Consider the following 23433-nt stretch of genomic DNA (forward strand, 5'->3'; position numbering starts at 1 on the left):
CCTTATCTTACACTTCTTCCAGGACCAAAATCACATGCAATTATTTCATGAAGTTTTCCAAAAAATACTGGTGTCATTAAACTTTCTTCTCTCTAGTTTTATTTTCATTCTAGTACTTTATTTCACACCTTTTTAATACAATATTCTGTAATTTAATTTATATTAGAGTATTTTATGGTATGAAAAAGTTTTGGGGGGAAAAATAAAGTATCTTAAACTTTTATGTAATAGTGTAATTATTTTTAAGTGTAAAATTTCTTTAATTTCAAGTAATAATGAAGATCATACTAATTATTTTACTTACCAGTCATCTGAAACTGCCACATTACTGACAGTACAATATCCTGGTTCTTGGTTCTCAGAACAGGAATCCACAGTTAAGGAAGCGGCCTATAATGCAAGAGAAGGTAACGTTCAGCTTGGGTCCAGTGTCCCCATGAGCCTTTCCAGCCAGTACTATCCAGGACTTGTTTCTACGTGGACATGATTTCAAAACTGTGATAACACTTTGATTTGATGTACTATGAAAGGTAACATAATATAATTACAATGTAACATTAAATTATGAGCATATATTTCCTTTATATCTATAAAAGTAAAATTGTTACTATCTTTATATAAAGAGATGGAAGGGTGCTTTCAGAAATCTTCTCCTGCTCCTTGTTTTATAGATGAAAGGATAAAAATGCCATTAATATTCCTTAGAATCTTCCCAGAATACCTTAGGTCTGGGACATCTTCCTCCGGTTACAAGCTTAAAGAGAGAATGTTTATTCTACTATCTGGCTATTCTAACAAATTGAAAAAACATTCAATTTTTGATTTTCAAAAATCTTATTCTAGGCCAGGCATGGTGTTTCATGCCTGTAATCCTAGCACTTTGGGAGGCTGAGGTGGGAGGATCACTTGAGGCCAGGAGTTTGAGACCAGCCTGAGCAAGAGTAAGACTCTATCTCTACAAAAATAGAAAAATTAGCCGGGCATAGTGGCCTGCACCTGTAGTCCCAGCTACTTAGGAGGCTAAGACAGAAGGATCGTTTGAGCCCAGGAGTTTGAGGCTACAGTGAGCTATGATGACACCATTGCACTCCAGCCTGGGCAACAGAGTGAGACCATGTCACAAAACAAAACAAAACAAACAAAAACCTCCCCAAAACCCATGGAAAATCTTATTCTAATAATATTTCATCCTTATTTACAAAAGATTATGAAAATATAATATTTTTATAGCAATCCAAAAATTTTAATCCTCAGATTAAAGTTCAATAAAATAAATAAAATCAATGCTTTTCTCATTTATGTTAAGAATTATTTATAAATATTACAGCATACCTATATATAATCAGAATACCTTATTATATAATGCTATACAGTAGAAACTCCCCAATTGTATTTAAACCACAACTAACAGTACTCATTTTTGCATTCTAAGGGATGCATATCCCCTGAGACAAAGGCTTTCTATTTAGTAGAACATATATATATATATATATATATATACATATATATATGTTCTATATATGTGTGTGTATACACACACACATACATACATACATACTACACTCCATTCAATCACTAACCAAAGTCATAAATTTATGGGCAAAAGGCCTGAGATATGAAAGAAGTCAGTGTTCTCCATATTGACTATCAGCAATTGAAGAGGGCTGTAGTTCAGTTTAAGACCAAAGTTGTATATCCATATTATTCTGTACTCTGCAGGGCTGTGATGCCCCTCCTTTGTTCCCTAAAGTTCAGTAACATTTGACTGATGACAAAACTTTGCATATTTTTTTTATTTCAGCATACTACGGGGGTATAAATGTTTAGGTTACATATATTGCCTTTGCCCCGCTCGAGTCAGAGCTTCAAGCATGTCCATCCCCCAGATGGTGCTCACCGCACCCTTTAGGTGTGAACATACCCACCCCTTTCTCCCCCCTCCCACCTACCCTACATATTTTCTTTGTTGAAATTATAAGGAAGGTCTTCAGATTGTGGCATTTCAGAAAACGGTCAGTAAATCACAAAAGAGGCATAACTCAATGCAGAATTACAGCAGGATTGAGAGTTTCTCCCAACAGAGAGAATAAAGGGTTCTACCTAAATTTATGAATGCCACAAAACAGGACTAGTCCAACATCACAGAACTTGTCTAAGAGAAATATACATACTGTGCAGGTATCCATTTATCAGAATGCTTACCATTTGAGGTTAATTTTAATAAGAACAAAGCAAATATAGGAAACAGCACAGGAAGGTTAAGCAAGCTAATGTGACACCTCCCCTGCATGCAAAGAGGATAAATATCAGATTTTCTGTCTTACAGAATCAGGTCACTTTCATTCTGAAAGGAAATGATTCATTTCCTTAATATCCCAATTTTATCAATATTACTTATTATTTTAGGTGCTGTCCATAAAATATATATTTAGATGGGATATATTTAGATGGGATATTTGTAAATATTTATATTTATCTTAAATAGGTCACATTTTAAAAATAATGACTGACTGGGGTCAATTTATAATCACCTTATAAACTGTGCATCAAATATTACTGTCCAGCATACTTTTAAATATTTCTATGAGTTAATTATTATAAGCTCCATGCAATAAATAAACTCTGGTGAGCCATGTGAATTTTTTCTTGCTGCCTTTTCAATTAAATTATAATAAATACTAACATTTTTAGGAAACATTTGCACTTTTAATTCTTTGTCAAGACATTCATGCCTCCTTTAGTTAAATTTTCAGTAGTTATGATTCTTTTCAGTTTTCTATAAAATGGAGTGACATTCAGTCTCAAAAGCAGTATTAGGTTTTCATGATACAACTTATGTTGCTTATGTCGACTATTTGATTTAACACATCTCTCTCTACATACAAAGTATCCATTCTAGAGATCCCTGAAGCTATCATAAGCTAGACAGTATCACATGAATATTTATGAATACCTCAACTAGAAAAATAACCTTAGAATTATTTAAAATTTTGTGTTAGTTATTGTTTCTATTTCATATCAATATATTTTTCTTATTTTCTAAAAGCTTAGTGACACCACTCAAAGAAAGAATAACCAAGGGGCTGTTTTATTTGAACAGAAGATCATGCAATTTAATCTTCAGAGTTAAATACTCCTTCTTTTACTGTTGAATTTTTCTACCAGTACCACTGTAAATTGATATGTTTCTATCCTGACTATGCAATGATTTAAAGCTGAGAGGTTAATGATATTTCCAGTTTCCAACAAAAATCATTTGAACTGTAGAAAATAACAAACTCACAATCCAGTAGGGGGCTTAATTTGGATATTTTCAGAAATAGGGAGACTTTTTTCCTATGACCGAAGTAATAATGGAAGAGTTTTTTTTCACTTTGGTTTTATTTAAAACTTGATTACTATGGCCACATATCACAAATGAGCTGCATACTTTACAGAATTTCTTCCACTCACCTCTCATTCCCAGTCTTTGTCTGATAGAATCAAATGTACATGAAGTTTAAAGGGACTTTGGAGGTCATCAGGTAAAGTTGTCTCTTCTACAGAATAGTCTGCTTGACAACATCTCAGAAATATGGTTATCTTATCTATGCTTGGAGAATTAGGGTAAAGTGGTATCTACTATCACTCATTAGGGTCACCGATCAGTTTTAGAATATTATTGTGGCTATAATAACCCCCAAACTAGATACACCAATCTCCAAATATTTATTCTAATTATGGAAGGCTCAATATTCATGGTTACATCAATATTTATGAATATGCCATAAACTTAGTCAATAAAGCAGCAGCAGGGTTTGAGACGATTGACTGCAATTTTAAAAGAATTTCCACTGTGGGTAAAATGCTATCAAACAGCATCATAGTCCTAGAAAAATCTTTCATGAAAGGAAGAGTCAATTAATATGGCAAACTTCATTGTTGTCTTATTTTAAGAAATTGCCACAGCCACCCCAACCTTTCACAACCACCACCCTGATCAGTCAGCAGCCACCAACATTAAGGCAGGACCCTTCACCAGCAAAAAGATCACCACTTGCTGAAAGCTCAGGTGATTGTTAGCATTTTTTAGCAATAAATATTTTTAAGATATGTACCTTTTTTAGATATAACGCTATTACACACTTTATAATAGACTACAGGATAGTGTAAATATAACTTTTATATGTACTGGGAAGCCAAAAAATTTGCATGACTCACTTTATTTTGATAATTGCTTTATTGTGATATTTGCTTTTTTGCAGTGGTCTGGAACCGAACCCACAATATCTCCAAGGTATGCCTGTATGTAATCTGAAAGTCTCAGATATAATGGACTTGTCATTCTGAGAATACCTTAGATAGTCCAAAAAAGCCCATTTCATTCTAACAGAGTTTTATATCATAGACTTCACAGATTACAGTATATTGAGGTGCTAGTGTAATAAAGATTAATAAGACTAGTACTACATTGAAGTAAGTATTAAATATCATCTTTGGTGAGTAATGTATTCGTAAAAAAATATTCTCCCCTTGTTCCTAAATTGTTTCTTCTGTTATGGTAGAAATTCTTATGAAAGAAAAGTAGCTATTTTAAGCATAGTCCTGACATGTCCTTAAAAATACACAGGAAATATCAATAAAATTTTTATGCACTAGGCTATTTACTTTCTCCCTTTTAATGTTTTTGAGATAGCAGCATAGTCATCATGAGCAAAAGAAAAATAGCACTTCTAATACTGTTGTAGTCCATAACTAATTTGGTCAAATGATGAATAAACATAATTTAACTCTGCACGTCGATTCATGCTTTACTTGAAGGCCTGATTAACTGGATATACAACAACAGGACAAAGTTAATGTAGGATGAACCATCTTACCATTCCTGCTCTCCGGGCAATCACAGTGTGAAAATGTCCATCTGATACTTTCTTCATGGTAGTGAGTTTATAGGTACCACTGCCTAAATTATAAGAAAATCTTAGTCTTTCTTCGGCAATTTCAAGGGCCAAAAACTCAGCCCGGTCCCCTGTCTGGTTGTCATAGTTGTAAAGCAATAAAGCATGACTTTTGATTGTTGCAAATTTGACATAAATATAGTTGTTATTGGGGTCCAAACTTGGAAATTCCATGTATGATAACTCCTCAAATCCATAACTGTTCAACTCGCAGTGTTTTCCAAAGACACCTGTAGGTGGGAAAATTGGCAAATTGACACATAAAATTCCAGTGAAGTTTCATTATATCATTTTGATTAAAATATTTTAAGTTACAAAATGAATCATGCTTTTTAACAACTTTCTTATTACTTTCCAAAGAATATCATCTAAACTAAAATTGAATCAGAACAAATTGATGAACTTTATAAAAGACATGATAAACTACTGTAATTATTTTTCATTGGCCAATTAGGGAATGTATCCAAATATGACCCACTTCTAAAACTTAGGGACTTAGTGGAATGGAGTATACCTAATTAGATTTCTTTCCTGGAAAACTCTCAAAATTATTTTGTCAATCTTCTTAAGATTTTACTATGCTGTAATTTTCAACCAAGATACTTCCTTCATAATATGTAATTCTTAAAAACAATCTAAATTCAATTTAGGATGGCAAACTCATTTGTTTTGACTTTTAAAAAAATCAATTGTTTATATTCATGATATTTTCAAGGGTCATAATATTAGAGAAGGGGAATCATGGCTTATAGGGAACGAAATAACTGTCTTAAGTCTTTATCTCTTTCTTGTTTTATACCCTCTTTGGGTATGAGTCAAAGAAGACTACATTAAAATAGCTTTTTGTTTTTCTGAAATTCAGAATTCCCATTTGTTTGTGCTGGTTCTTTTTCAAACTTGAAAAGTTTTATTGATGTTACAATGCTATGCCAAAATTCTTTTCCCACAAATATTAGTAGACTGTGGCAAATGATTGGAAAATTAACCTATGCCAATACATCATGATTCTCATTAACTTGCAAAGGTTTTATTTCTTAATTTTGGCTTTATAGCTCTAGTAAATGCATTACATTGACTTATATATTTATTTTGCATTACATTTAGAATCAGAGAATTGTTCAGCTGGAAGGAACCAATGCCATTATTTTACAAAGTATTTAAAATTTGCCCAAGGTCACAGAACCATGGGAAACAACCAAAATTTGAGACCAGATCTACTGACTGTTTAGTTGTTTTGACTATATCACATTTTATATCCAAACATTCTTTAAATTAAAATGGCCTAGAAGCTGATATAAAAACTGTGTCATTTATCTTTTCCTTTTCTGTCCAGACTGAGATAATATTGATTATAAATGAGTAGAAAATATGTATAATTTATTATTTTAAATCTTTAACTGAAGTTGAAGGAAAGGCAAGCAATTATAGAAATGATATATATTATATATTATATATATTATACATGGTATACATGTATTTTCATATAATACATAATACATTCATTATATCTATCATATAATATTTATATGGCATATAATTAATATATATGTATAGTGAATTATATTTACTTACATTAAATATATATTATATTATATATACATTATATATGCAGCAAGAGTAAATGAAGTTAAAGAAAAAGCAAAGATAAAGCATACAAATGAAATAGAAAGATTATAGACAAAAACTTATACTATGTCCCATTCTTGTCTCTCCCGATTAAATTTAAATTAATCTGTAAAGGTGTACTTAAAATTTGAACATAAATATATGTAGAAAATATAGAGATACTGGAAAGATGTTTCACATTTCTATTCAAACTGATTCTGTATTTTCAAACATGAAAATTTTGTTGTGGATTTTATTTTCTTCTTAAAGGGTTTTGTTACTGTTTCTACAGAAAGGTAGCTTCTTGTCTTTGAAATATAATAATAGAATGTAATGAGTATTTTAAATCTGCCTTTCAGATAGAATGCCATGAAATAAATCTAAAGGTCAAGAGAACTCATAAAAATTACTCTAATATGGGATAATGTGTATACATATTATATTAAATGAAATCTAAATTACTTAATGGAGAAATATATAATATTTTAGTAATTACATATAATACACACATATATACACACTCTATAGTTTTAATATATAGGATATTATGCATACATACATATATATACTGTGTATATATATTACATATATAATACCAAAGCAATTCTAAGAAGTTATAATTATACAGGCTGTCTTTGTAAAGTTAGAAAGCACTTTGTTTTTCCTAAAACAAATCCCCAAAAAATAAGCATCTAAAAAATTTTTAAAAATCCAAATAGCCAGTCTTTTACTAATGAGAAGATAAATAACGCAAAAAAATTTTCTTATCTTCAGAATGATAGTTTCAGTGTTGTTCTGTGGGATACATGTGTAACTATCTCTGGCTGTTTGCTTGAGGCATTCCATCTGCCATTATTATTTGTATACTTCTTCTCATTCAATATGAGAAGAAAAATCCTTTTTCCTTTTAATTCTATCTTTGTAGTCTCAAATTATGTATTGGTGTGTCAGGGTTTTTGTTTTGTTTTATTTTGTAAGTGTTTATGCTGTTAACTAACAATATCTAAGTTTAAATGTTTTTTGTCTTTATCACTGGAAGGAATACGGGAGAAGTCTACCCTGCCAATTACCTGTGATCTGTGTCTATTTTATGTTCTGATATTACCCTTTCCTTGGAGATGTCTGGTAGGGTGAGAGGAAGGTACATTTGGACCCCAAATCACTTCACCTAATAATCACCAACTGTTTTATCAGCTATACCACTGCAACAACTTGTCACTATTTGCTATTGATTTTCTTAAATCCTCATGTTTGCACCTGGAATGTAAAGGAGTCTCTAAAAATATAAACAACTCTGTTCAGTCGTTTGAAAATCATTTTCCACTTTCCACTCCAATCCCCTTATCTTGTATTCCAACACACAAGTAAAACCATAAAACCTGACTGCAGTTATCTGTAGAAAGCAGCACCATTTAAAATTATAAGAGACCACGGAAAGAAAGGAAAAATGTTAGGACATCTAAAGTTGTGGTTATTTTGACCTTATATCTTCCTTAATTACTTCCTGGGCATTCCTGGTGAGAATCTCAAGGTCATTTTATAAAGGAAGGGTGCCATGGATGTCATACTGGACTGAAAATAAAATTTGTGTTCTAGTCACTATATCATCCTGGGGTAGTTTTGTTTGAATTTCATTTCTGGACTTTGGACAAATCATTCAATTTCTGGGTCTCAAACCCATTGGTGAAATATGTGGATCAAAATGAGATATTTTTATATTCTGTTTATCTATATCATTCTATTGATGTTATGCTTAATAAAAAATAGAGTCATAGAATTTGTTGAAAATGAATAACACAGTATATGTTACTGGTTCCTAGAAAGTTCGTATTTCAAATTCTATTCTGTACTATAAATGGAACTTCACTTTTCAGGTGTATATATCATAGTAATACATTCAAGGAAAGTTCAGAAAAATCTTCTTTCTTGCTTAAGGAAAAGGACAGGGTCATTTGGAGATAAATTCTGTTTTGGGATTAAGCAACCTTTAAAGAAAGGGAATGATCACAAACTTATGACACAAAACAAGTTAATATAAAAGGTTCCTCCTAAACTGCTCTCATAGTCCTTGGCTGGCCCAGTAACGGGTAACATTTGAGTAAGATCTGGAAGAAATCCTTTAGTTCCTTCCACTAAGATGAATAAACATGTATGTGCAAAAACAAAGTTCTCTTTAACAACTTTCTTCCTCAAAATAACACATTAGTCTGAATTTTTATGAGTCATGTATTATTATCTACAAAAAAACCTATGAAAACTACAAGTTTGAGTTATTAAATTCTTCTAATAGCAGTGGTTGGATTAATGTAAAGAACAAAGTAAAAAGCAAAAGCAAAATAAAAAAACCCACTTTGACTATTTTTAAAGATTTTAAATAGAAAGTGATGTCAAATAGTGCATAAAGGATTTTTTATTTGATAAGTTCTAGGCTCAAAATAAGGCATCCATAAATATTGGAGGTGAAATGTCTTAGGGAGACAACATTGATTCAATTATCTTAAGTTGATTATTTTTCCAGTAATTATCAATGCTATTTAGTAAAAGGAATTTCCATAATTAACTTCAAAAATTTTAAAGATTTAAGATTTTATTTTAGAAAACTTCTTGTGTAAAACAATATTTTCTTAATCACTCGTGGCCATAATAAAACAAAATTGCTAAACTGTGTGACAAAATAGACTGATATTTTATATCAACAAATAAGTTATACTCACCAAATGGACAATGACAATAATATGAATCCACACCACTCTGGCAGGAACCACCATTAAAGCAGGGGTTGCATTCACAGTAATTTACTGAGGATTCACACAATTTCCCTAAAATGTATCAAATTTGTTTAAAAATCTTATAAATATATTAACATTATTACAGCATTACCATATGCAAAAATTTATCCCAAGGCATATCTTAGAGAAAAGAATTATAAAAACATTTTACTTGACATGAGGAAATGGAAATGATATTTCAGAGTTCAAAATATTATTTAGTTGTTCTATTGTGAAGATACATACTACACTCTTTAGCAAATAATTTACTTAATCATTTTGGATGAAAATACTGTTTTCAGGAAAATGACATGGTGAAAATATTTCAATGCTTTCACTGACTTTATTTCGTTTGTCAATGTCCCTTCATCTTTTATGTTTCACAGATGGAGAGTTTTCAAACCTTTATAGCATTCTTTTCACTGTAGGGATTTTCTTGATTCAGATTGTTCAAAGGTAAGAATTCATCTTATTTAACTTATTTGTCAGACTATAATCCTTCTACTCTCAAGAAATATCCCTTAACTTATACATACCTGTTGTAAAGCAAAATAAGAAATGATAAAACACATCAAACATTTTCAAATGTTTATGAAGATGTCCTTTTTTTTTGAAAATATATTACCTAAAGAGCATATTTTTCAGTTGAAAAAGACTTTTTTCATACATCATCTGTTAAGTTGAATCAACCAGTATTGATTATCATGGGCCAGGCTTGATAGTAGACGGGAATATAGTGTGAAGAAAGCAAACAAGGGTCTTACATGATGTTTGCATCTTAGTAAGGGGAATTAATCCATACAAAGAAAATATTTATATTTCACAGGTGAAGGAGAAAAGGCCCTTGGAAGCTAATATCTTGCCTGAAAAATTTTAAGACTATGACACAGACCAATTGAGGTCATCTGCTTCCATATCCAGCTTTAACAAAGCTTTGATTAAATAGTTGATCACACGGTAGACAAAACTTAGGGTATAAATCCCACTTGTTCTTATTGTTGTTTATTTATTTTTACATAAACTTAAATATGTTCTAATGCCACTGTTCTATAACTTTAAATTATTGTAATAATTTAAAATATACATTAGAACAATCTAGTTTTTCCATAAGACATATTTCATAAATTCCATAAAATAGTGAGATGTTTTAGAGTTCTTATTTCATATTCATTCATTGACAGTAGGGCTTTAATTACCATAGAGTTTGTTTCTGTAAAGGTATTTTCTACTTCCCAACATGATTGTCCTAATGCAAATATCTCATGAAAGCATATACATTTTACATGCACAATTAGACCTAATGTTGAGCATAGATAATCCATTTCAGCATAATAACTATGCTTAAAACATTGCCAAAGTTTTGTTTAACTTAGTTTTGTTTTTGTGGTTTAATTATGGAGCCATGATTGTTCTGGTCTGAAATTATAAGTGTGAGTCAGATCTCATGACACTGCTAACTGAGCCCATTTCTGTACATCACAGGATCATAAGCACATTTTTTCCTTTATAAATAATCTTGGGAACCTGCTTACAAGGCAAGACACTGAGCTAACAGAATTTCAGAATACTTTTCTATTCGGAGGGGAGAACATGGACATAAACAAGTTACTAATCCTGGGGCACAGAAATCAGGTTTTAAGTATTGTAGCAGCGTGTTGTTACATTTGAGAAACAGGTAGGAAAACTTTACTCCTGCAAGTTTGTGCTGGATTTCAAACCAGAGAGTTGCTGTTTCACAGAACTCCTTCCTATTTGGTTTTCCAGCTGGGTATCTGACAGGCCATTTTAGAGACATGGATTTTGTTTTTTTTTTTTTTTGATACAACATAGTAAGGCCCGGCAGAGAGTACGTAAGACCTGCTAGTTATACTTTTGATTATTTGCCATCAGGAAAGTTACATCCCACCCCTTCAATTTTTTTCACTATAAAAGCATATGTAATTTTCACATGTGCTACTGGATTAAGTGTGGCTTTTGTTTTTTTGCTTTCTTTTTCTGAAAATTTAGTTTAGACTTGTGTTAGAAGTAACATGTATTAAATACATAGATTCGTATATTTTATAGTGTGGTCAACATAGCCTTTATATCCTGAAAACCTGTTAGTATATTATAAGATTGCCAAGACTGGAAATGGGGAACCAAGGATAACAAACTTGGAGAGGTACTCTCATGTACACTTTCTCAAATACTTGGACATAAGTACTCTCGACGAAGAAGGTACAGGTATAAAAGCTCAAGTAATTGTTCCCAGAAATCTCAACTATATCTTTTTGAACTTTGCCTGGAAATACTACTTTTATAAATCTTGGTTTAAACAACAATGATGGAAATGTAGGTATTGTTCTTTTTGTGTATAATTTACATAAATCAGTTATCTTATTTACCCATTACAAAATGATATAACACAGACATCTGAGTTTAATTCAAATATAAACTATAGGCTATTGCAGTTAGTCCAAAGTGAGGGGTGGAAAGACATCCTAAAATAAAGATTTATTCATGTATTAAAACATACAGTGACTACAGAAGTAGTAGAAGAGGTTACAGACTAAGAAAATATTAGCTTTGAGTATGAATTTCCTTTAAAACTTTAATTCTCAATAGAATCTGATTCTTTGAGTATATAATATTCTAAGTGGAAATTGGTAAAAAAAAACAAATTCAAGATTTCATTTAATATTATAATTTAAAATAGATTTTATTTTCTTATTTTATCTTAGTAGATAATTATCAAAATGTATAAGATAGCTTTGCTTGCTTGGGGTTAAATAAAGAAATGTGTTGTTGAATTTGGGAAAAAAATAGACTTAACTTGTTGGTGATAAGGTATGTAAATGTTTACCATTCAAAAACTTAGTTTGAGTTCTGTATGTAATGAGTAAACATTTTTACAATTCATGATCTCAAAGAGGTTGTCATACTAGATCTTTAGATTAAAAGACAGTTTGAAAACTTAATGTTTTAATTTAAATTATTATTTAAGATACCTGTTTCTTTTGTATGAACAAAGGGTGTCATAACTTTACTTAGAATCAAAAGAAAGGCTCTAAATGCATATTTCTCAGATTTGGAAAGGTTATGCTCTATTACTCATTTAGAAATCAACAACAAATTCTGCATTGTTCTTTGCAAGTCTATCTACTTAAATTGTAGCATTAATGGCATAATGATTATCAGAGAATGCAGTAGTTTGAATTACTCGAACATGCTCCTGGTAAAATGATGTGTTGAAGCACTGTGAAACAAAATCTTGGATCATTAACTTAATTAATGCGGCAAGTCAATTAACAATAGTGTCATTGCCTTCAGGCTTGCAAGGAGACTGATAGGACTTGCACAAATTTAGGCATCCAAGCCTCTTGAATGCAAGAGGTCTTTTTCTAACAAGATATGTTTGCTGTCATAGCAGATGTTTAAAAGAATAAACTGATCTCATTGCTTTGACATCCATCAATTAATTGTGTTGACATACACTATTTATCAGAGAGAGAAGAAGATGTGCCTCAAGAAGTGTAAATTCTTAGCACATGAGGAATAGCAATTGCTGAAGATGAAAATAAATGCATAATAGGAGGCCAGGGTATCCAAAGACTTTCCAACATTATGCTTTAAACTTCCAGGAGAAATTGAGCCTGTATCTTTATCTTCAGGGACAGAAGATGTGATGATGTGTTAAACATAAACGGAATCTATTGTGATCACCTATGGTCTTTTCAACAAGGACATATCTTCAAGTTTTACTTGTCCAATAGCACATTTTAATGCTGAGCTATGTAGAGCAGAGCTGAATTTATTCTCAGCTGTTAAACTAGACCACCCCATGAGGATATGCTAACTTTTCATATCCTATAATTCATGTAGCCTTCAATTTAATATCTTAGATCACAGATACATATGCATTAGACTAGTACAAGTATTATTTTTGTATCTCTTATATTTATACACAGAGGGGGGAAGGATGTGCAACTATCAAAGTCCACATTATATCTAAATTGGTTATGTTATTAATAAATATAATTCTAAAATATGTTTGCTATTCATTCTGAATATTTATGTACTTATGTTTATAAACAGCAGCTGTTTTTTGTGCACCATGCAATTGTTTCCTGTTATTATTAAAGGCACTAGGTAGGAAGATGGTGCATCTAAATATCCTGCTTAATAGTATTATGGGTTTTTTACATCAAAACAAAAGAAAAAATACCATGTTTTGACAAGGGTTGCCAGTAAGAAAAGTAAAAAAAAAAAAAAATACCTTTTTTATTTTTATATTTTTACCTTTGTATTTGATAACAAGCACAAATACAAACATAATTTCAATGAGGCTACAAATGATTATGTATGGTTACATACATAATATTCATGATAAGCTTACAAACACATGCTTATTTTCTGTAAAAATAAGAAGCATTTAAGTTAGTACAACCATAAGGCATTAATGCCTTAAAAAGTTAATGTATTACCTAAGGTAAACTGCCTAATTTCATTCTTGGACATAAAATGAAAACAAGACTTGCATCCTTTATCCTCTCTTACATCAGCCACTCTTCTATATCTCAAAGAAAATTTCATTTCTTATCTATTCACTAAATTTCTTTAATATTCTATGGTTTTCTGGTCCCACGATCAAGATTAATATATGACTGTAGTGATTTTAAAAGAATGCCTCTTAGTTACTCCTTCCACCTTTACAAAAGCAAATATTTGGCAAATTTCTCAGTAAAATTACTATGCACAGACTATATATAACTTTTTATATCTCTAAAAATATTACTGATTATACTGTCAAATGACATAAAAGTGATGAATGGACAAATCTCATCCTGCCTGAAATATCAGGACTTGGTTGAGAACACAGTAAAACTTCTCCATATGGTAATAAACCCCTGGCATTATTCCAAATACTACACCTAAAATGCATCCAGATGTGTGAAAGTGAATGGAAAAGGTTAAAGGGACTATGAACTAAACATGTTATAAGAGATCCAGGTTTAGAAACAAGCTCTGTCTACATGCTGCATTTTACAATACCATTCATTACAACAGAGGACTTAATGCCACGGATGTGCTGCAAGCAGTGAAAAATTGGGAGCAGGAAGACAAATGCCGAGGTGGTTACTGGCTGTAATTGTGTTTGCTAATTATTGTTCTATTAAATGCAACACATTTTCATTTGTATAGGAGAAGAAATAGCAGATTTGTAGCTATTAGGCTAACGCTTTCCTCCAGGATCCTCTGGAATTCTGAGGCATGAATAATGTGAAATATATGTTTTTTTGATTTACTGAGATATATTGACAACTGATGTAATTTTTTGTATCATTAAATTTTGTGAAAATTTAGAAATTAATTTTTCGCATGGCATATGTTACGAAAAACTTTATTCACTTTTCTAGTATTCCATACTACAGCTAATCAAAGTTCCATTTAGTGGTATAAAAATTAAATTATAGGAAAATTTCCTTAGCAAAGAAACATAAAGTGATTGTAACTGAATATGTTACAATCTATTTTTTTGTATTTCCTTTTGGTTCTTTTTCCAGTAACTAAGAAAAAGACATCAGAAATGCAAGTTACACAAGCAAATTCACCCCTCAAATCATTCATTCATTCAGAAATACAGTTATTTCATATTTATTTTATATGCATGGTTACAAATTTAAAAATAAACCTTAAAAATATTTCAGGAATAAATTGGTGGCAATATGATAATAACTACATCCCTTCATATTGTTTTCTGTAATTTTCATTTTCACACTTGCATCCTTATGGGATGTTCTCTACACAAAATCTCTGTTCGGCTAAGACATAATCACTCTCTGCGGGATTCTGAGGATAACGTCTCTCAGTTCATATCAATTCATAAGCCCCTCACTCTTCTTATCTTTAGCACAATTTCTAACTCCACACTGATACAGTTTGGATGTTTTTGGCCCCTCCAAATCGCATGTTGCAATCTGGTCCCCAGTGCAGAATGCGGGACCTGGTGGGAGGTATTTGGGTCATAGCGATGGATCCCTCATGAATGACTTGCTGCCCTCTCTGAAATAATGAGTGGGTTCTCGCATTATTAGTTCATGTGAGAGCTGGTTGTTTAAAAGAGCCTGGCACCTCCTCCTCCCTCTGTTGCTCCCATTTTCACCACGTGACACGCCTGCTCCCCCTTCACCCTCTGCCTTGATTAGAAATCCCCCAAGGCCTCCACCAGAAGCAGATGCTGGCGCCACACTTCTTGTACATCCTGTAGAACTGTGAACCAAATAAACCACTTTCCTCTATAAATTACCCACTCTCAGATATTTTCCTTATAGCTATGCAGATTGACTAATACACACATAAACTATGCAGTGGTGTTTGTGAAAGAGAGAGAGAGTGAGATGGGGGGTCAGTGGCTGAGGATCATTTTAAGCAGAAAGCTCAGAAAATCTCGCAGCTCCAATTTGCGATTCATTAGACTTCAAAAACCACTGATAAAATGCAGGGGAAAGTTCACAAAAGCAAATAGAGTATGAAAAACATAGGTGATTTGAAATATTTCTGATGGTCCAAAAATATGTGAATATATATAGTCCTTGAAGCAAGGCTTTACTAAGGCACTAGTATTCAATTAATGTTAACATAGTAAAATTAAGCCAGTATGAGTAATTTTTTAAAAATTCATTTTATGAGGCACACATATGTGTAAGTATGAACACATGTGTATATATAAGTGTGCATATATAAATATGTACTATATATATATGTAAGTATGAATTTTTTCCTCTGGATTCTTAGCTCTGACTAGATTTTTAAGATGTTTTAGTGTATCAGTGTTGTCTTCCTTACCTGGCAGAGATTAGCTAAAACGATTAACTCAACAAGATCCTTTAGAAATTAACTTTACAAAGAACATTAACCATACAATATATTCTTAACTTAAAGTATGGATTAACATTTGTGACCATGTTTTTTGTTATGTTATTTCCTGCAAAATGAAACAAAAGAAATAAAACTATCAGACTTTAATCTGCTAGTTTTACTGGCTGATTTGGTCATATAGAATCTGAAATAATGAATTGCATGATTTCAAAAACTGTAAGTCATATTAGTGACTCAAGTTTATGTTTGTTTACATCAGTCCTGATCGGTTGGATTATGTCCATATGTGCAAATGGGGACTGCAGTGAACTCCGAGGGGAAGAATGTAATGTTAATATGTAACTTCAAGTAACCTTCCTTACAGAAAGAGGCTGTGTTATAGACTTTGGCAGCTCTGGCCCTAGAGTCACTAGAGTGTAGGTTCAATTTCCTACAATGTAAAATAGGCAAAATAATAATAGCTTTTTATGCCAGATATTATCTGTTGACATTCAGCATCATTCCTATCTTTCTGTTGCAGGGGCTGGAAGTCGGAAAACTTCCTTTTCCAGTCTCCCTTCTAGCAGAGTTCAGCTTTATATTCTACCAATGAAAAAGACTTGAATGATATTTGATGGTGAAATCTGCTTATGGTACCTTTGCCCACACCAGTGGCACTTTTCCTATTCCCTATCAAGACCAAATGCTTTTGCACTTTCTTCATCCTAGGACTTAATGTAAACTCAATTTAAACCTGTGTGAATAAGTGAATTCTACTATAATAGAACAAGGGAAAAAAATCTTTATTGTTGAGTTCTCAGCTGAGGGAGTAATTTTTTTGGGTGGGTAGGAAAGAGTGAGGAAAATTTTCTAGAAATCCTGAACTCAGCATGTATATAGCCCTATTGCTCATGATCCTAAGACACAACTCTGGTAAGACTCACGGTTATATTCTGCTACTGAGGCTTCCTGTCTTTTTAAAAATTTTGTGGGGCACCTCTATTATTACCACTATACCAATACTATTACTAATATTACCAATTGGCATGACCACTTATAGAATGCTGGGCACTGTGCTAGGTATTTTACAAACATATTTACTCATTATAACAACCCTAAAACATAAGTAATAACAATTGTTCCCATTTTCCAGATGGGGAAATTGAAGGTCAGCAAGGTTAGGTGACTTTTCAAAAGCTATAATAAGTCATATTCTACCAAAGCTATTTTTCTTTCCATTATACATGCCTTTTGTCCCTTTTCTTCATTTATATTTCAAGGACATTATTTTGTTAGAAGGCAAAGCTTGTATGTTCTGATTCAACTTTTTCAAACTTGCTTTATATTACTATTAAGAAGTTTAATTCTCCAAATATAAAACCAGAAGTATACACAGGGTGGACCATCTCAAAAATATGGTACCCAAATGTATTTGCTTAAAAATTTCCTTTAAAGTATTATTTTGCAATACATCTATAAAAATCTAAAACAATCTATCCTGATTCTACCTATAGTACTAGTACGTTAACTTGTGCTTATAAGCACTACAGAGCAACCCAAGGTAATATGTATGTTCTAAAAATGTATAGTGTTCAAATTATAAGGTAGAATTTTGCTGTCCTCAAACTTATCAACAGCATAACATTTATTCACATTCAAAGGAACATCAACCACTGATCAGCTAATAGATGATAGATACATGGATAATTATGATAGATAGTTACAATGATAGATATCTAGATAGATATAGAGATTAGAAATAGAAACAGAGATATTTGTATGTACAGATATCACTTCCTATTAGGATGCTAAAGACTAGTTGAACAGATTTTCTGCTATATATTTAATGCTGCTTCTAAAATGTCAAGGTGAATTGTGGCTCAGTTTTGTTCTGGCTTTCTTGAGAAATCCGCCAATTATTCTTTCTACCCAACTACTAGAAATAACATATCATTTTAATCTCAGTCTTAAAACATGATTCTTGCTGCATTCTCCTCACAATGTGGATCACATTTCAATAATAATGATGATTATGATTTTAAAAGATCATGAAAATGCCGATGATAAAAGAATCAACAATAATTGTTAACTATTATTTGGCATGCAAAATGGCCCAGGTCTTATGCTTTATATATACCATGTCCTTTAAACTTTAGAACACTCTTTTAGGAAGGTATTATTCTCTTTCAGCTCTTCTTAAAGACACTGAGCAGATTGACTTAAGAGCTCAACCTCTGAAATTAACTGTGTAGACTTGAATACTGACACTACAACAAAGTAACTGAATCACCTTGGAAAACTTGTTAACCTCTCTCTACTTCTACTTCCTTGTCTGTAACAACTGGAAAATGTCCCTACCTCGGAGGTTCTCTTGCGAGAAGTATAAATCCTTAAAAACATTTGTTATGATTATGCCTGTTTTTGTGGAAAATCATTTATAGATGACAAAATTCATTCCTTTCTATGATACTTGACATGGCTAAAGTCAGTGAGAAAAGCAAAACACTGTCATACCTGTGTATCCAGATTTGCAAACACAGTTGAAGCTTCCTGGAAAATTCTGGCAGACGGCACCGTTCTTGCAAGGACTAGGCAAGCACTCATTGATATCTCTCTCACAGGCTCTACCCGTGAAGCCATCTGGGCAGCTGCATGAAAATCCTCCCACTAAATTGTGACAGGTGCCCCCATTGTGGCAAGGGGACGGAAGGCATTCATCTATATCTATTTCACACCAGCTACCGGCGTATCCCGGCAGACACCTGCATAAGAAAGGCTGCAGAGGTTCATTTGCTACAATGATGACTGGAAGACTCTCGCGGCTCTTTAACACGGAGCTCACAGCCAGTCTTCTTATGCAGCTCCCTCCGTTCTGACATGGGCCATGAACGCATGAGTCGTGGTCCACAGATTCCACCCTTACTCCACTCTGCCGGAGAAGGATCTCTTTGATGCTTTCAAAGAAGGTGGCTACACCACTGGGGTTCACATACTGATTATTATTTCGCTTCACAGCTGCCAAAAGAAACGTTCTGTTGTTTTCTTCATATGCGCCATACAGTTGCACAGCGGTCCCGAGGCCTGTCAGCTGTGAACTGGCAATGCGTAAAAAATGAAGGTAGTGGTTAGTCAGGAAGTCCTTTACCGTTGGTACACCAAGACGTAGTAAGATGCTGTTGTCCACTGTAGCATTGGAAAATCCAGCAAAGAACACTCGGATGTTGCTCGTGACTGTGCTGTGAACTCCATCATTGCTAAGGACGGTCAGATCGAATGTGCCATCTGCGGACCTCGGCTGGGAACTCAGATCACAAGTACCCGCCGGAATACTGAAGAGGCTTGTAACTCCCGAAGTTAGGGAGCAGTGGAAGCTGTCTAATACGTCCGGATCCTGTGGCTTCACAGAGCCTAAAATCCCACCGGGAAACAAGTTGCCATAATAATTTACAAATATCTCCACCGTCCGAGACTGTGAAGGATTGTCATTTTGGTCTATAACTGTGATATGCACGGTTCCTGTGGAAGACATTTGAGGAACACCAGAGTCCCTAGTAACCACAGACAGGTAGAAGTCTGCAATCTGCTCTCTGTCGATCTCTCTAGTTGTGCTCAGAACTCCAGCAGTGTTCAGACTAAAATAATTGGTGGCAGGGCCCGTGCTCAGCAAGTAGTAGGTAAAGGGACCTTGATTTGGAGGGAGATCAGGATCAGTGGACTGGAGGGACATCACCAGAGTTCCTGGGCGTTTGTTTTCCATAACTTCTCCTTCACTGACGGTCAGCATAGGCCCATTATCATTTATATCTTCCAGGGTGACCAATAAAGTGGCGCTTCCTGTAGCTGAGGGGGTCCCTGAATCAACAGCCAAAACCGAGAGATTATAGATGGGTAGAGTTTCTCGATCTAATTCTGCTGTAACAGTGATCTGTCCTGTCTGTGGATTAATAGAAAAGGCACCATTTTCATTCCCTGATCCAATGAAGTAAGAAAACCTGCTCCAGCTGGGGATAGAGTCTGAGTCAAAGGCACTGACAAAGGTCACATGAGTTCCTATTGGGACCCCTTCGCTGATCTGAACGCTGTAGATGTTTAGACTAAAAATGGGTGGGTCGTTGGCATCAAGCACAGTGACATTTACAGTGACCTCATCTATGTCTGCACCCCTAATGCTGCCAAAATTCTTGGCCAATACCTTCAAAGACACCCTTTCTTCTTTTTCTCTATCAAGAATTCCAGAAACATAAATTTGTCCTGTCTTCTTGTTGATCTGGAAACCCTTCGTTCGACTATTACCAAAAATCAAATAGTGTACCTCCCCATCAATGCCCAAATCGCGGTCACTGGCAAACACTTCTCCAACAATAGTACCTTTAGGAGCTGCTTCTGAGATTTCAAAATAGTAAAGTTTGGAAACAAAACGAGGCACATATTCATTTGTTCCTTTTAACTGTATATTAACAGTGGCGAAGCTACACCTTTCTTCATCGGGGACATTGAAGGCTTTCACAGTAAGATGGTAGCTCTGCTTGGTTTCAAAATCCAAGAAGCCTTGAGTGGTTATGACTCCTGTGTTAGGGTCAATGACAAAGAGGTCACTGTCAGATGACTGTACAGTATATGCAATCACAGCATTTGTCCCAGAGTCAGCATCTGTTGCATTTAGGTGGATAACTGTTGTTCCACTTGGGGCATTTTCCAAAACAGTAGGGAAATATTCATCAGAGGGGAATACCGGAGAATTGTCATTCACATCAATCACATTTACAGTCACACTGCAGTAACCGGTTCTTGCAACCCATCCTCCATCTACAGCACTGATCGTCATTTCATGTTTCTGGCATAGCTCATAATCGAGAGCTTTGGCTAGTGTTAATATACCTGTGGAGGAATTGATTGCAAAAATGCCTTCTTCATTTCCTGAAGAGATGCTGTACCTGATCAAGCCATTCATAGCTGCGTCTCTATCTCTGGCAGAAACAGTTCTGACAATGGCGCCTACACTGTGGCTCTCAGGGATAGTTGCACTCATGTGGCTTTGAGAGAATTCAGGTGTGTGGTAGTTTTCCTCAGTGACAGTGATCTGAACAGTTGCTTCAGAAGAAAGTGGGGGGTTTCCTTTATCCCTTGCAGTGACTGTGATCAGAAAGTTTTGATTTAAGTCAGAAATCAGGGAAGATGCCACTGAAATCCACCCTGTATCATTGTCCAACTTAAATTTTCCTAAATGATTTTCATTAGAAATGAAATACTCCACTTCAGAATTCAGTCCAAAGTCTTTGTCATCTACTGCAGTAACTTTGATTAACTTTGTACCGACTTTAACATTTTTGGTGACCGGAGTAAAATATTTAATTTTAAGAAACTGAGGGGCATTGTCATTACTGTCCACTATGTTGATGGTAACTGTTGTCTCACTAAGTAAGGAAGGATTACCTCGATCTGAAGATGTCACTATAAAACTATGCCTGTTGATGTTCACATTACTGAAGCCACTGACATTTTGGTATTTTAAGATCTGTTTATTAAAAATCTCTCCACTGGTGGCATTAATCCTGAAATACTCTGACTGAGATTTTATAAAATAAAACACTTGTCCATTTGATCCCTCATCGGGATCTGTTGCAGATACCTGAGTCACTTTGGAGCCAATCTCAGTGAGTTCAGGGCAATCTAAATAATAGGAGGGTCTGCTAAATCTTGGAGCATTGTCATTCACATCTGTCACAAATATTGTGACATCTGTACTTACAGTCCAACCAGAATCATGTGCAGAGACTCGGATTCTGTAACGTTCTGTATCTTCCCTATTTAAAGGTCTGCTAATGACAATATCCCCTGTGCTGGGATTAATTGTAAATGGAAGACTTGTGTCCATTATAGAATATCTACTAATTGCATTAATACCAATGTCTTCATCAGAAGTTGTGACACGTGTAACTGTGTATCCTAAGGGGGAATTCTCAGGAACATGGGCACTAAATATCTGAGAAAACCTAGGGGCGTTATCATTTTCATCTAAAATATTAATGATGACTTTTACTGAGGTACTTTGAGAAGGGGAACCTTTGTCTGCAGATTTTATGGTGAGCACATAATGAGATACCTTTTCCCTGTCTAAAGGTCGAATGCTTCTAATTTCACCAGTAGCATGATTGATACTGAAACTATTTTCTTTGTTGCCATTAACAATTTCATAATCTAACTGTCCGTTGGGTCCACTGTCCTTGTCCATTGCCAAAACAGTAAGTATTTTTCGAGGAGAGAGGTTTTCCAATATTTCTGATACAAATGGATCTTCCTTAAAAACAGGGGGATTATCATTGACATCTAATACTGTTATATCAAGTTTTTCATAAGAGGAGAAAGGAGGAAAACCTCCGTCTCTGGCCTCTATCCACACAACATATTTTTGTGTCTTTTCAAAGTCCAGAGGTTGACTAATAGACACCTGCCCTGTCAATTGATCGATTTGGAAAGTATTGCCAAGATTCCCACTTGCAATGTAATAGGACAAAGGTTCTCCTCTCAAGGAGGATCCTGTAATGGTGGTGACAAGAGAGCCTACTGGTTGGTTTTCAGGAAACATGAATGTTTGTTCTTTGGCTCTGACTTTAGGGAAATCTGCCTTGTTCACAAATCTCACAGTCACTGTTGTAGAATCTGTCTTTGGAAATGAGCCACCATCCTTTACGTGTACAGAAAATGTCACTTCTGAAGCTCCGTTTAGTGGTCCAGCTGCCATAATAGCTCCCCTCAGTGGGTCAATGTGAAATTTTTCCGAGTGTCTACCCGAAAGAGAATAATGCAGTTCAGAATTTGGCCCAATGTCAGCATCTGTGACTGTAACCGCAAAGACAAAGGAACCTATAAAAGAGGGAGTGTGCAGTTATAATCAAATGGAACACCAAAGAAAATATTTGGTAGTAGGTTAATTCACATAAAACACTATATTGCTGCCTGATATGACTACTGTTGATTCCTTATATCCACTGTTCTATGCAAAATCCCTTTATCTGTGAGCTATTGTCACATGCAAATGAAGTATATACATAGATCAATTAAAATAATTATAAAGTAGTAAGAAATAAGAACTGAAGAATGGACTCAGTTTGGATTCCAAGAGTTAGTGCTTGGAATGAATGCCAATGGAACAGATTGTAGTAAATATATGCAGAAAAGCTGCCATAAGAACATGTTTTCAATATACTCATTCAGAAACCATTCCCAAACTCGCACTTCCACCCCTACAGAAGACTTTGTAACAAAGTAAAAAGTCTTTTATTTTA

The 23433-nt window shown here is 33.9% G+C and overlaps 1 protein-coding gene across 1 annotated transcript in view; it reads right to left on the reverse strand.

Moving 5' to 3' along the window:
- The window catches only part of FAT4 (FAT atypical cadherin 4), a 151781-nt gene that overhangs the window by 14006 nt on the left and 114342 nt on the right, over positions 1-23433 (reverse strand). The window contains exons 9-12 of the mRNA XM_045552311.1: positions 18662-23011; positions 9257-9361; positions 4860-5167; positions 305-390 (exon numbers count right to left, since the gene is read on the reverse strand). Of these exons, the coding sequence (XP_045408267.1) occupies positions 305-390; positions 4860-5167; positions 9257-9361; positions 18662-23011 (4849 nt within the window). The remainder of the gene's footprint in view (positions 1-304; positions 391-4859; positions 5168-9256; positions 9362-18661; positions 23012-23433) is intronic.

Source organism: Lemur catta, chromosome 5 (assembly GCF_020740605.2).
Source record: "Lemur catta isolate mLemCat1 chromosome 5, mLemCat1.pri, whole genome shotgun sequence".
Lineage (NCBI taxonomy): Eukaryota > Metazoa > Chordata > Mammalia > Primates > Lemuridae > Lemur > Lemur catta.